The sequence below is a fragment of the Chenopodium album genome, chromosome 9, assembly GCF_948465745.1.
Source record: "Chenopodium album chromosome 9, dcCheAlbu1.1, whole genome shotgun sequence".
NCBI classification, from domain to species: Eukaryota; Viridiplantae; Streptophyta; class Magnoliopsida; order Caryophyllales; family Amaranthaceae; genus Chenopodium; species Chenopodium album.
In genome coordinates this window covers 64369054-64384638 of record NC_137842.1, presented here as the reverse complement: position 1 = coordinate 64384638, position 15585 = coordinate 64369054, and the positions used below count along the sequence as shown (strand labels likewise).

General features: G+C 34.8%; 3 protein-coding genes across 3 annotated transcripts; 1 reads left to right on the top strand and 2 right to left on the bottom strand.

Moving 5' to 3' along the window:
• Window positions 1-2964: 2964 nt before the first annotated feature.
• On the bottom strand, window positions 2965-4047 carry LOC145557939 (putative F-box/kelch-repeat protein At1g12870). Its single transcript, XM_081619114.1, has 2 exons — window positions 3703-4047; window positions 2965-3645 (listed from the first exon to the last, which is right to left on the bottom strand). The coding sequence occupies exons 1-2, from the start codon at window positions 4045-4047 to the stop codon at window positions 2965-2967; spliced, it is 1026 nt and encodes a 341-aa protein (XP_081475240.1).
• Window positions 4048-10016: 5969 nt separating this feature from the next.
• On the bottom strand, window positions 10017-11177 carry LOC145557938 (putative F-box protein At2g02030). Its single transcript, XM_081619113.1, has one exon. It carries the CDS (start codon window positions 11175-11177, stop codon window positions 10017-10019), a length of 1161 nt encoding a protein of 386 aa, XP_081475239.1.
• Window positions 11178-14253: 3076 nt separating this feature from the next.
• Window positions 14254-15309, top strand: LOC145557937 (putative F-box protein At1g33530). Its single transcript, XM_081619112.1, has one exon. It carries the CDS (start codon window positions 14254-14256, stop codon window positions 15307-15309), a length of 1056 nt encoding a protein of 351 aa, XP_081475238.1.
• Window positions 15310-15585: the final 276 nt, after the last annotated feature.

The window sequence follows — 15585 nt, the reverse complement described above, 5'->3', positions numbered from 1 at the left end:
GCTTTTTGATACTTCTACAGCACTTCGCATCATGGCTTTAGATCGCCCTCTTCAGCCAATGGACGATTTCGTTTACTGGAAGTTTTCTAAGAATGGATCTTTCACTACTAAGTCTGCTTACGCAATGTTGCTTAGTCATTTGGTGTCTTCCAGGGTCTCGGGTACAATTCCGGCCTCTTGGTGGAAGCACTTCTGGGGGTTGCCTCTAATGCCAAAACTCTAGTGTTTTTGTTGGAAATTACTTCACAATGCTCTGCCTCTCTCTGGGACTCTGCAGCTCCGAGGGATTCCGATTGATCCAACTTGCGTGTTTTGTTACCAAGAACGTGAAACAACAGACCACCTATTTCGTGATTGTTCATTCACTTCTCATCTTTGGGCCAGTGCTCCGATTGCTTTTTCATCTCCACTTTTGCATGAAAAGCCTTTTACTGACTGGTTTGTTGATACGATCTCTAAGCTTCGTTCCTTTCAAAATTGGGACGGTTTGGTCTCCTTTGTATCCTTTTTTTGGGCAGTTTGGATTGCACGTAACCACAAAATTTTTAGACAAGCAGTATTGTCTCCTGGCGTGATTTTCCATTTGATGTAGGACTGGATCTCTAGGAGTGTTTTAGCGCAAGGGTTCAGGTCCCTTGTTCGCTCGTTAAGGAATTCATCTCTCACTAGTTCGGTAGCTTCTGATTCATGTTATATACAGGGTGATTTTTCCTCTACCTTTGATGTTTGCCTTCTTTTTGATGGGGCCTGGAATGCTCAGAATCTTAGTGCAGGAGCAGGTTGGATTTTTAGGGAAGTGTTTTCAGATTCCGTGTTGGGAGGTGGCTCGAGAGCCTGTCACTCCTCTTCGGCCCTTCAGTCTGAGTTACAGGCATGTTTGTGGGCTCTTCGGGCTGCCGGTCGTCGGGGCTTTCGTCGTCTTCTTATCTACTCTGATTGTTCGAATCTTTTTTCTCTTCTGCGAGATGGTGGTGACGGAGATATTTCTTGCCACTGGTTGCTTTACGAGATTCGGCTTTCTGTCTTGCAATTCTCTATCTGCAAACTTCGCAAGGTTCCTCGTCAGTGGGTTGCCCCTACTCACTGGTTGGCTGCTCAGGCTCGTCGTCGACAATTACTTAGTTGGACCTTCTAGTTTTAGTGTGTTTTTTCCTTTTTAGGTCTTCTTGTCAAAAAAAAAAAAAAAAAAAAAAAAAAAAAAAAAAAAAAAAACATGTTTTAACAAATATATGTTCAAATGCGTGGCTCCTACAGGATATGCACGATCTGCATGGTGTATCCTTTAAAAAAAAAAAACAGAAAAAATATTGTATAGAAATGTAAAGAACATTTAGTTAAAATGAAAATAAGATGTTATAGAATTGTAAAGAACATTTTATTAAAATGTAAATAACATTCAGTTAAAGTGAAAAGAACATGTTATAAAATGTTAAATAATATTCTTTATCTTCATGTGCTTTGATTGTCAATATAATGTACTTTTATTTGTGATATAATATTAATTGTTTATTTTGAAATGTTCTTTGAATTTTGTCTTTAAATTACAATGGTTGAATAAAAATAATGTTCATTACATTAAATTATATAGGTGATTAAAAATTCGGGTCGAGCCGAGCCTTAACATAATATCTCGTAGCCAAACCCGGAAAATATAGCGGGTTTTTCAGGCTATTTACGGGTGGAGTTTGAATTTTTAACTAAAGATGCATTTTTAGGCTTGTCCAAACCTGCCTTATTTTCGGGCTGGATCGAGCCGGGCTGAAGTTGACCACCTTTAATTATCATTTTTTTATGAATATTACGGATGTTTATATATATATATATATATATATATATATATATATATATATATATATATATATATATATATATATATATATATATATATATAAAGAACATAAAATTTGATTTTTTTTTTTTTTTTTTTTTTTTTTACAAAATAGCTATATGTTCTGTACAAAACAAATATATGTTTATTACAATACAACTATATGTAATGTTCTTTATAAAATAGCTAGATGTTCTTTATAAATAAATGTATGTTCTTTACTGAACAACTAAATATTCATTCCGCCTTTAAAAAAAAAATGCAAAGAGCATTGTACATCCGCATCCATGGAAAAAATTCCATATATGTTCCAACTAGAAAAGAATACTTGGGTACTCCTTACTTCGTATTATCAATGAATACGTAGTATGAAACTATCAATGAGATCTTGACCTACTCGAATTTGTCAAAATTGAGGGTTAGTAGACAGTGTATAACTGTATACTATGTCAAAGTTCTACCTTATCAGTTATCACCATTTACAATTGTAAGTCCTAATCATTAATAGGGTGTATCAAAAATGCAAAAGTCTATCTTCAAATAAAGCCACAAATTCAATTCCATAGTACATTTTCGATTTGTGATAATTACAATATTAGGGCATATTCTCATTGACTGAACTCAGCTAAATTGAACTGAATTGAGCTGAACTGAATATTTTATAAGAGAAGGAAATTAGGAGCTGAACTGAACTAAGCTAAACTGAATTTTGAAAAAGGGCCTTAGTCATATTAAACACTTAAGAAATTTTAGAAATGGCATTTTGTTGCACCAAAAAAGAAAGTATATGTAGTTAATTAAAAATGGAATGGCATAATCTTTTGTCAAACATTTCAAGAATAAAACTTTAAAGTGAAATAATTTAACATTAGCAAGGCGAATATAAGAGAATACAAATAAAAAACCACTCTAATCCTTACATAATTCTGAATACAATATAATACTCCGTTTGAAACCTAAATAACTGACTAATAATTACGAAGTACTTTGTAGTAAAATACGGAGTACTACAATTTGAGTAACTACTCTGAAAATCTAGCCATGAAAATTACAGAGTAGCTTCTTCATACATCTTGTTTCTTTTTGTGACATAGATCATAGAAGTACACATTAAGATTAGGTTAGTCTAGTAATACTTATTCCAGAACTGGTGAAACCAAATTCATCTTATAATTCCAAGCGTTAACAATAGGACAACCAACACTAGTTCCTCCTTGATATTGTCTATCAAATGGTTTGCTCGGATCAAGTAACGCAACCTCACCGCGGTTTAAAACCAACCATTTTCCGGTCTCGGAAACACACAACAATTTCATACCATCACGATTAAGATCATACAATTTCTTCCAAGAAACACCATCCGATTCCAACATCCAAACATGACTACCAAAACACCACGACATCCTCCCTTTTATCCCATATAACCTCAACCTATCCGAACCACCGCAACGCTTATACGCATCCATCATATCTTTATACATTATAGTAATTCTACTTAACTCTGAATTGACTAAATTCACCCCTACACAATGGCAAACCGAAGGCCAGTATAGAGTATCATTGACAAAAGCCGGGACATCAGCCGGGACAATCGAAGAGCCATCTATTTCATCAATAGACAATCTATCCCACCTGTTATTCCTTAATGAAAATATATAGATTGTATACAAATCAATGTCTTCTACAACAATTCCACCAGATAACCCCAGTAAATAAACAATCTTATAATCATCAATCGAAGAAACATAAGCAAATGCAGCAGTTATCACAACAATATGACCTCTAGGAGTTTGAGGACAATCAATAACATCACTACACTGTTTGGTGACAGGGTTGCAAATATAAAAGTTATAATGTTTGTCAAAAAAACATACCAAACCATTGCAACAACCCAGCACGTGAATAGGTCCACCGTTAAAGGTGAAGTTGAATTTAAAGGTCTCTTCGACACGGCCGTGTTCATCGAGTGTAATCGAGGTGAAAATAGGATGATTGTCGCTGTTCCCTGAGAACAGGAGGAATTGAGGGGATGGAGAGGTGAATAATTTGAGGTGGGTTTTTGTGAATTTTGGGTTAGAAATTGTGGAGAGCCATGATTTGGAGACAGATTTGAAGCGAGTTAAGGGTTTAACTGGAAGTCTTGGTAAGATGTGCTCGAAAATAAGATCGTCTGGAAGAGTTAGGGTTTGGGATTCTGAATCCTCAATCTCTTTCTCCATTTTTGAAAATGAAATTTTAATTGGAAGTTTGAGAATAAAATGTTTTAAAGTTTATGATACTAGAGTGGAGATGAAAACAGAGAATAAATCCCTACCTTATAAAAAGTAAAAAGTTGTTCTTATGAATAGTGCACGGACTTTTATACCCTTCAAAATGTTACTTTACCTTTGTACCCCTATTTACTCTTTAAAATGTGTTTTACCTTTGTATCCCTATTTGTAATTTTGTACTCCAATAGTCTAACTTCAAATTGTTCTTACCCGTCTACATTTCCTTACACATTTGAGCTTTCTCTCCTCTCCATGACTCCATCTCTTGAAAGTTTTTAACTTTCTCTCTCCACACTATCATTGTCAATCCAAGTACTAAATTCCACATCTTTGTTCACCACCTTCCCAAAATTTCCAAATCAAATTGTGGCCAAAAAAAAGTTGACAATACTAATATATAGCGGTTGTTTAATATTGTTAGCCTCTGTGGTGGATTAGGAATTGGTCGTTTCGGTTTCATCATTGATGATTATTTCTCTATTTCGTATTGTACCACCACAATTAAGTAATGCTAACATCAACACAACGAAAATAAACAAACAACAATTCTAACATTTGTTCCTTTTCTACATTATCATTGAAAAACCTAAGAATTATATTCTACTGTGACTCTACATAGTATTCCAATTAAAAGAATCACCATATACAAATAATAAATATAAAGATTTTTTTTCAATATACGAGATATTTCACACGTAACATTCAACTTAGCACAACTACAAACAAACAATGCCTAAGCAATAAAAATACTACGTATATTCCTTTGTCGATCTTTTATTCCTCCATGTGAAGTGCAAACACAAGACAAGTAAAATTAAGTTGTAAAAGCTAGCCATTTCGCGCGCAACGCGCGCGTTGGCTGCCCTAGTAAGAAAAAGAAAAAAAAAAAAAAAAAAAAAAAAAAAAAAGGAGAGAGAGACTTGTCTCAGAACTTCACAGGTCAAAAACTTTTCGAAGTAGTCTAGTACTCTACTACTCTAGCACTGTACTCTAGCACTGTTTAATAGTTCAGCACTTCAGCTAGTGAAAGTAAATTTTAAATGATTTCTAAAAAAAAAAAAAAAAAAAATTTAATTTTGAATGACATTTTGATTGTCCCACACTTAAGTACTTTGTTTATCAAACTCTAAAATACGGAGTAGTAAATACATCTATGAAAATGTTCAATTAAAATGACATTTTCACGATGAACAAATTTTGTTTACTCCGTATAACATGAAAAATTGGAACCTTTTGTTAGGCACTATTTAGTTCACCTTATTTTCACTTATTTTAGAAAATTTAAGTTCAGATCACATCACAATAGAAAAAAAAGTTTAAATAAGAAAAAATAAGTTCACACCAAATCATCGTTTTATGTGCAATTTTTATCGCTAAATATCTTTAATTTCGTAGTGAAAAAAAATTATGAAAATCACATATTAATAAAATACACATTATTATAAATTTAACAAGACTTCACTTAATATATTTTTTCCGTATAAGTTATCAATTTTTAAGGATTTTTTAGAAAATGACAACACAAAATAACCAAAAATTTGATTATAAATTTCAATCTTTTATTTTAACACCACAAAAAAAACAAAAAAAAAAAAAGAATTGATTTCAACAACACTTTCTGATGCCATTAAAAAAAAACCATTACTGGGCACCACACTTTACACGTGTCAATTAACTATCTGATTTTTTATATATATATAAAAAAAAAACTCCTTACCCCATCCACCACCCTCATCATCAGCGCTGATTTTCCTTGCCTCCATCGCCGTCACTCCAATCCCGGTTGTCGACTCCCCCAGACGACTACCCTGGACTGACAAAACCAGCTCTACTCCTCTGCCATAAGCCTCACTAACCCAACCTCCTACCATCACCGGTGAAACAACCTCACCCGAGCCCAGCCACCAAGCCCAACCGACGCTTAAATCATTTCAGCCAGCCACGAACAAAAACCAGCCACCTTGAAACACCATAGCCTTGAATGCGCTAGCCCAACCACGACCCTAACGGCCAAAAGCCCGAAATCCACCAATTTTTCACCCTTTCACCCTCAAAATGGGCGAAATCGACCATGGAAACCCATAATGGTAAATTTTCATGGTCGATTTGATCGTTTTAAGGGTGAGGAAAGGGGGGTGGTTTTACGCCATGGTAGCCGGGGTAGGTGGGGAAGGGAGCGTTGGCAGTTGAGCTACGGTTGTGCGTAGGCGCGTCTTGGCTAGGGTGGAGCGCCGACGGATGGGGTAGGAGCGAAAAGGAGCACCGATGACTAGGGTTGGGATGCCGACAGTGGCAGTTATGGTGGTGGGGCTGGGTTTAATTTTGGGGTGTAAATTTTTTTTAACCTATAATATGATGACATGTGGCAATATGGACCCCGTTTAACGGATTCCATTCAAAAATCTGTTAAGTGGTGGTGAAATCAATTTTTTTTGGTTTTCTGTTAAGTGGTGGATGAGATTCGAACCCGTGACCTTTGTGTCACACTGGCTTCAATACCATGTTAGATGACCAACTCAACCAAAAGCTTAAGCTGATGGTTGAGGCCCAAGAATATGTTTTATACTCTATCAAATAGAAAATAGACAAAAAGAGTAAGTAAGTTTTAAAATATAAACATATACAAAGTAACGTGTTAATACTACATAGTAAACATGTAGTTAAACAAAAGGATTAAACCATTAAGCTAATAACCTCAGTAAAGAAAACTGAACTAGATAAGAAAGCAAAATGTTAACTATATACTCTTAATAACTTTAGCAAAAACTGATTAGAATCGGTACCTTAATGTCATACTCAACAGTGGCTTTACTGAAGAGGTGAGCCCTGAGTTTTTCAGTCCTAGTGAGAGCATTCTTCTTCTCCACCTCGACTTGCAATTTGGCTCCTCTAAAGGAAACAGCGTACTCTGCCTCAACTCCTGGCAACTGAGCCAACTTTGACCAACCGGCCTTCAGAGCAGCAAGCTCCGCATTTGCTTTTGCAACATCAGAAATGATCTTAGTCTCTGCATCAATTTTTGCTACATTATGCGCTGTTTCGCCTTCCCTTTGTTTGGTCCTACCCCCTTTCATCTTGGCCTCTTTAACATCCACCTTAAGATATAAACACATACTAAAATCAAATGGATCGTATTTTCAAAAATTTAATAGCAAACTAACAATAAGTCTGTCTAATTAACATTCGGAGTATGTATTTTCTTGGCCTTAAACAAGATAGTATCATCAACATCAGAAAATTATTTGTTACACAACTAGATTAGACCCGTACGCTGCACGGATTACAAAAATTATTGAAATGAAATAGCTTATTTGTATTATTTATTTTTGCGTATGTTCTTATAAATTAGATCATAAAAGATATCTATCATCATAAATTACATGAGTAACAAAATATAAAAATGAAAGCCAATCTAATCTAATCAAACCATATGCATACAAATTTAATTATATACCTCTGTATCTAAGAGTTCGAAATACAAAATAAAAATATGAGAAATTCCCTCTACTTTTTACTTCTAAGAGTTTGAATAGCATTTTCATGATGAACAAATTTTGTTTATAAATGTGAAAAACTGAGACTCCCTCTACTTTTTACTTCTCCGTTTCACAATAATCTTGACACTTTATGTTTACATGTGTTTTATAATAATTGTAATACATCCTTATTTGGTAAGGACATATTAATATTTTATTATTTCTTTCTCCTATTAAACTTACTTATATTACATTTTTTTAGCTGACTTGATTTGAACCAAAAATCAATTTAATCTAATCTAATGATTTTATTTTTCCTAATTTTAATTTCAATAATAATATGTGTTTACACTTGAAAATCGTAAAAAGCTAAAAAATCATAAAAATTTAAACACTAATTACACTTATTTACGCGTGTTTTTGTCATGAATTTTTAATTTTATACAATTTTCAAGAGTGTATTTAATGCTTATATATAACCCTTACTCCCTTAGGGCTACACATAATATTATCTCTATTATTATTATTATTAAAAAAATGTTATATTTGCTACCGACGAAACCACCTAGCTTCACATTTACTGCCGGTTTAAATTTTTATTTTATATTACCACCACACAAAATCACATAATTTTAATTTTGCTACCACTTAACACTTTCCGTTACAATTTCCGTTAGTGAGATCAACCACCCTCACTGCCACCCCTCTCTCCTCGAACACCCTCACTACCTCCCCGTTTGCCACCTTCGACCACCGTGATTTTTTTTTAAAACCCAGCAACCTCCCTACCCCCTGTCGGCCCCACCACCTTCCCTTATCCCCTCCTCGCTACCGGCTGCCACCCCACCCCCACCCCCACCCCCACCCTTAAACACCAGCTCGACACCACCCTTCCCCCACCCAAAACAACCACCCCCAACCCTTAAACACCAGCCCCAACATCATCCCAACCGAAATCGAGCCGGAAACGGCCGATTTTCCCTTTCCCTAACCTGAATGAAGCCGAAAACAGCCGATTTCCCCCACCCCAACCTGAATCGAGCCGAAAACAAAATCCCAAATTCGTTTTGGGTGGTTTTGGGGTGGTTTAGGTTTAGGGAATGCCGAAAACGGTAGGGGAAGGGGAGGGGGTCGATTTCGGTGGGGGGAACGGGGCTGGGGGCGGATTTCGGTGGGAGGAAGGGGAAAGGGGTGGTTTTGGTTCGGGTGGGGGTCGGGGCAGCAAGTACGGGTGGGGGTTCGTCGGTTCGCATTAGCTGCGTTGGGGTGGGAGGAGGGTGGGTTCGCCGGTTCGCGTTGGTTGCGTAGGGTAGGGGGAAAGGAGGAGGGTGGGTTTGCCTATTCGCGTTGGCTGCGTAGGGGTGGGGGAAAAGGAGGGGGGTGGGTTCGCCGGTCGCCGGCAGGGGGTGAGGGAAGGGGTGGCAGTGGAGGGGGGAAGGTGGTTTTTATTTATTAGTTTTTTTTTAATTTATTTTTTTTAATAAACTTAACGGAAATCCTAACGGATTCCGTTAAGCGGTAGTGATTTTTAAAATGCTCTGATTTAGGTTGAAATTAAAGGGGTAACAAATGTAAATTAAGGTCCTTTCCCTGTTAGCAAATGTGAAATTTTCCTTATTATTATTAGCTCAAAATACAATGGTCAAACAAATGCATTTACTTTATTCCTAAAATATTTAAAGTTCATAACAAAAGTTCTTCTACAAAATGACATCCACAAACAAAAAAACATAGCCAACCAACGATACATGTACAAGTGTACAACCATTTTTTAAAAAAAAAAGCTAAGAAGAACTTAAGGTGTTGTTTGGTTGATATGGTATTTTATTTCTCATAAGCAATTGCATTCTCATTGTAATTAAATTCCCACATTTAATTTTCCAGGAATTGCATAAATTTGTTTGGTTGCTATAAATGAAATTGTAATTCATGGGAATTTTGAATTACCAAGGAGGGCCTTGGTAATTTATTCCCATGAATTTGCAATTCCTACATGTTTTACTTTTTATAGCCAACCAAACAACAAACCCCCAATTTCTAAATTCCCATGATTTTTCAATTCCCCCGTTTTCTTTGTTCAACCAAACAAGGCCTAAATATACATAATGCAATTCTTTCCAAAAAAAAAAAAAAAAAAAAAAATGCAAACATAGAAACTGAAAGTACGGAGTACAAGTAGTGTACAACTAAAACGGCCACTAGTTACTAGTCTACTACTCCTTACATAAGTTCTAATTTCCTAATTACAACACTAGTAAATAATAATAATACCGCCATTTGATATCCAAAAACTAACTCATTGGTAAATCTAGCCGTGAAATTTTGCCTGAACCGATTACAATTAGTGCCCAATAAGATAGGATTACATTACATATGCTTGAAATCTTCAATTACACAATTACTCAGCAAAAACACAAAAAGATTAGGATCGTCTTGTCACGCTTACTCAATTACGGGTGAAACCAGACTCATCTTGTAATCCCATGCTTTGTATACATGACCACCAAAATGAGTACCTCCTTGATATTGTCTATAAAAACTTTTACTCGGATCAAGTAACGCAACCAGATTATCATTTGATACCAACCATTTTCCAGTCTCAGAAACACCCAACAAATGCATTTGATCGCGATTAAGATCATACATTTTCACCCAACACAAATCATCTTTGTTCAACCTGTAAACTTTACGAACACAACACGATGACCTTGACCTAATATTGAAAATATCAAACCTCAAAACATTAGGATCATAAGAATCATAAAACACACACAATTGCCCTTTAATCCCAATTAACTCTATCCTTTTAAAAGGTTGAACCGAATTAAGCAATTCATCAGGAGGTGTTAAAGGAATTTTACTAATCTCAGAATTGACTAAATTAACCCCAACAACATTCCCAAAGTTAATCGCACACCAGTATAGAACGTCATTGACCAAAACCGGCCCAACATCTCGAGCAATTGCAACACCTTCTACATTATTTAATCCAGGGGATGATCTTTCCCATTTCAAAGTAGTCAAAGAAAACATATAAACATCAAAATCAACCAACTCATTGACATGAAAATTGTTTTCATTGGATGTCTTTGTTAAACAAGCAATCTTGTAATCATCAATTGAAGAAACATAACCAAACCCAGCACCTATGATTTTTTGGTTAAGGCCGAAATCAGGACATTTAATAATACTACTACGTTGTTGAATAAAAGGGTTGCAAATAGAAAAGTTGAAATTTTTGTCACGAAAACATACCAAACCATTGCAACAACCCAAGAAATGAAAACTAGGACCACCGTTGAAGGTGTAGTTCAATCTAAGCGTCTCTTCAACACGGCCGTGTTGATCGAATGTAACCGAGGTGAAAAGAAAATCAGAGTCGCGGTTGCTCGATAAAAGGAGGAATTGAGGGGATGGAGAGGTGTATAATTTGAGGTGGGATTTTGCGAATTTTTGGGTGGAAATTGTAGAAAGCCATGATTTGGAAACGGATTTGAAGCGAGTGATAGATTTAATTGGAAGTCTTGGTAAGATATTCTCAAAGATTAGATCTTCTGGAATTGTTAGAGTTTGAAATTTTGGTTTTTGTGTATGTTCATCCATCTTTGGTAGGAAGTATTGGTGGTTGTATAAGAGAAAAAGTTGTTTGAGCTAAGAACACGGATTTAAAAATAAAAGAATTAAGCTTTTATTCAATAATAATAAAAAAAGGATGTAATGATGTATGAAGTAAACAGAGTCCTTTACATATCAGTTGTCATTGTCAACATGTTAAAATCGTTTTCCTTCTGTTCCACGTTAAATGTTGAGTACTCTTGCTAGAGTAGCTAGCTGCAAACAGGCGGATAATAGGGAAAAAAAGAAAGTTTTAAAGATAGAGTGGTAAGACTCATTTGCACCCGGGACTATCCGTCTTTAAATGCTTCGTCCGTTTTTAAATACTTGCTCAATTTTTTTTCCCCACTGTTTTTAAATATTTGTTCAATTTTTTTGTTCTGGTCGTTAAATACTTGCCCTATTTCCTTATTTGGAAAACTTTTACAATACGAAATATTTAATTAATTTCTCTCACTTAGTGGACTCACCATAAATCATATTTAATTAAATTCATATTCTGTCTCCTCCAATTATTCTCTCTATCCCGCCTCATCATCCGTGGACCATGGCAGTATAAATTTTATCCCCATCCTTGACCCGCCAAGTGACTTGCCCAAAGACAACATAATAGAAAAAAATTACGAAATTAATAGTCCCTTCGTTTTAAAATACTTGTTCCATTTCTCCATGCGCGGAGTTTTAGTAGAAATTAGATAAAGTAATGAAATACGGAGTATAGAGATAGTAGGGTTAGTGTAAGGTAAATCCGTAAATTGGGGGAGAGATAATCTAAAAGTAATAAAATTGAGTCCCACTAGTTAAAAGAAAGAATAAAATATTATAAAAGCTTTCAAAATAAACAAATGGAGCAAGTATTTAAAAACAGTTGTAAAAAAAAAGTGGAACAAGTGTTTAAAAATGAAGGGAGTAATTAATTGATTAAGTTTTTAAATTGACCATACTCAACCCTTACCTTACACACATATTTTGGAGTACTTCCCTCGTGTTTGAATATTATCAACCAAACAAAAATTAAAGTCAGTTCTTAGGAAATGGGCAAGAAATTACTTTTCATGAAATAAAAATAATTACATGTAACCCTAATATTACTATTTTGACAATTGAGGAATATCCCAATGATTGACCTCCAATTGGAAAGGATCTTAAAATTGAATCTCATTACTCATCCTTGTGTACAGATCAATGTAATTAATTAATACTTGTATATTTCATTAATACCTTTCTCTATACATAGCCTTTTTTATATATATATATATATTCTTTGTTTCTCAACTGATGCTAAACCTGTGATACTAAATTACTTGTGCTTCAGCAAGTTATATTAGATGCTAATTATTCTACTTTGCTAACCCTATGGCAATGAGAATCATAATTCAAACTGAAGTAGCCAAAGCCAAGGTGTTGAATGTTGAGCATTTGGGTACAAAAGCAGCCAAAGAGAGCATTTATCAGCAATGTTGCTAACATTTTTCACATTGCAATTTGCAAAGCAGTTTTACTCCATTATACAAACTCACATAGTTATGTAGCTGGTACTAGTTTGCAATTAAATTACACGCAAAAGACAAACATCAATAGATCAAAGTACGAGTACTACTAATATTAACCAATCTATTTTATACTTAAAAAAGACTACATAAAACACACTAGTAGAGATTCTTCACTCTGCCCATTCTCTTCAACTTTAACTTAAACTCTTAGAAGGCACGAAGATATCAAGTGCACAGGCCATTTAGCATGATAGACGATCTTTTCACTTCCCCATAGCTGCAAAGCACGGAGAAATCAAGTCAGACAGGCTGCTTAGCATGAAAGGCAATCATCTCAGTTTCTAGTAGCTGCTATATGTAAAATATGTTAACTGATTTTGTAAATATATTTATGCATGCAGGTTTATATGATAACAAATTTCGAGTTTCTATATTGCTGCTTACAAATGATGAGTGAGTTTTCTTTCCCAAAGAAGATAGCCTGCATGTATCATACATATGAAATCTAACATCACTCTCTGGTTCAATTTAGCACACTCAGTCACATAGCTAAAGAATCAAGAGTTAAGACACATTAGGATTGGCTTATACCAAAGTACCCAAACAACTTATATAAGAAACTTATAATTACTTCTATTTTAAAAGGAAATTTTGTCAACAACTACCAATTATAGCCTCTGTTTTGAAAACAACTACCTTTTAAATTTTTTTTTTAAAACAACTACCACAAAAATTTTAAAAGTTAGAGTAGCACTAGCACATTAGTATTTTCGGCTAGAATCTCCGGTGATAGGGGCCCACTTGTACCCCCCTCCCTCCGCCACTGCAAAAAAATTAGACTAAATCGCACTTTGTACATTCCTAATCTCACTTAACTTTATATCATCGTAGTTATAAGTTACAAAAGCTAGTTAAAGTGTAATTTGTGAATAGTGTAATGTAAAAGATAATTTTATCAAATTACCCTTTTTAATTATGTACTTAAACAACTTTCATCATCCTTTTCTCAAATCCCGTGATTTAAAAAATTAGTCGAGTAGATAATTTGAAGAGAGAGATATATGGTAAAATTTTACTCCGTACGTAGGGCCTGTTCTGATTTATTGAACTAAATTGATTGAAGTTGAATTGAACTTAACTAAATTAAGCTAAGCTAAACTAAATTGTTTATAAAAGAAAGAAAATTAAGAAGATGAACTAAATTGTTTACCGGCCATAATATCTCTAATCTCTTTTTTCCAATTATCTCCAAATTTCTTTTTTTCATATCACCTATATCTCTGTTTACAAGTCATTGTGCAACAGCGGGAGCAAACCAACTGTAAAACCTGTTGGCAGTAGTGACTAGTGACAAATGACTGACATGTGACATTTAAATTTCTTTACTTACTGCATACACTTAAAATCTCTTTACCTTTTTTGGGACTGATTTTTAAATTTGTTTTTTTTTTTTATTAAAAGTAATGAAAGCTTCAAAATTTTTACCCTTGTTATTAGCTCAAAATCTCAAATAAACAAAGCTCCCTATCACTTTCTCAATTCTCACACTCTCAGTCTCTCTCTTTGCATCAATGGAGAGAGAAACACAAAAACCAGATTCTCAAACTCCAACTCTTCCAGACGATCTCATCTTCGAGCACATCTTACCAGAACTTCCTCTAAAATCTCTAACTCGTTTCAAATCTGTTTCCAAATTATGGCTTTCTACAATTTCTAGTCCAAAATTTACAAAATCCCAATTTCTCCTATTTTCAGGGAACCACGATCCTCATCCTCTCTTCACCTCGGTCACACTCGATCAACACGGCGGTGTCGATCAAATCCTTAAATTCAACTACAATTGCAACGGTAAACGTATTCATGTGTTGGGTTCTTGTAACGGTTTGGTATGTTTCTGTGACGAATATTTTAATTTCTACATTTGCAACCCTTTTACAGAAAAATGTAATGATGTTATTAATCGTCCTGAAAATGCCCCTGATTTTACTCCTAATAAAGTCATATCTGCTGGATTTGGTTATGTTTCTTCAATTGATGATTACAAGATTGTTTGCTTAATTGGAAAATCAACTAGATACTTTTATCTTGCCTTGTCTAATGTTTACATATTTTCTTTGAGCAATTGGAAATGGGAAAGAGCATTGTCTAGATTAAATGTACATGGCATTGAAATTGATCCGGTCGACCGTGTGCCGGTTTTGGTGAATGATGCTCTTTACTGGTATGCATCAAACATAAATCATATTGTTGAGATGAATTTAATCAATGCAGAAGTTAGATCATTTCCTTTGACGACTGCGGATATGCTTAACTCGCTTCGACCAGATAAATGGGTGAGATTGTATGGGATAAAAGGGAGGTTGTGCTGGCGTTGTGGTCGGGAAGTTTGGAGTTTGAACAAAGATGATATGTCTTGGATGAAAATGTATGATCTCAATTTTACAGGGATGCGGTTGTTGTGTGTTTCAGAGGCCGGAAAATGGTTGGTTTTAAATCAGAAGTTTCTTGCTTTGCTTGATTCTAGTAAAAGTTTTTATAGACAATATCAAGGAGGTACTAGTTTTGATGGTCCTATATTTAGCGCATGGGATTATAAGATGACTTCTGTTTCACCTTTTCTTGAGTAAGTGTGACAATCGTGTTCAGGCAACATTTCACGGTAGATAAACCGATGAATTGGTCTAATTGTAGTATTTGGTATTTTTTGGAGTTTCAAATGGAGTATTAGTACTCTGTACTAGTCTTATTGTGTTTTGAAAAAAAAAATCTGATGTAAGGATTATGGGTTGTTAAATATATTTTTCCTATTATCCGGTTTATGTATAATTAAGAAGATATTTACCTTCCCAATGTTGTGATATTTTACTTTGAATCTTGCATAGTTGCATTTTACCGTGTTTTTA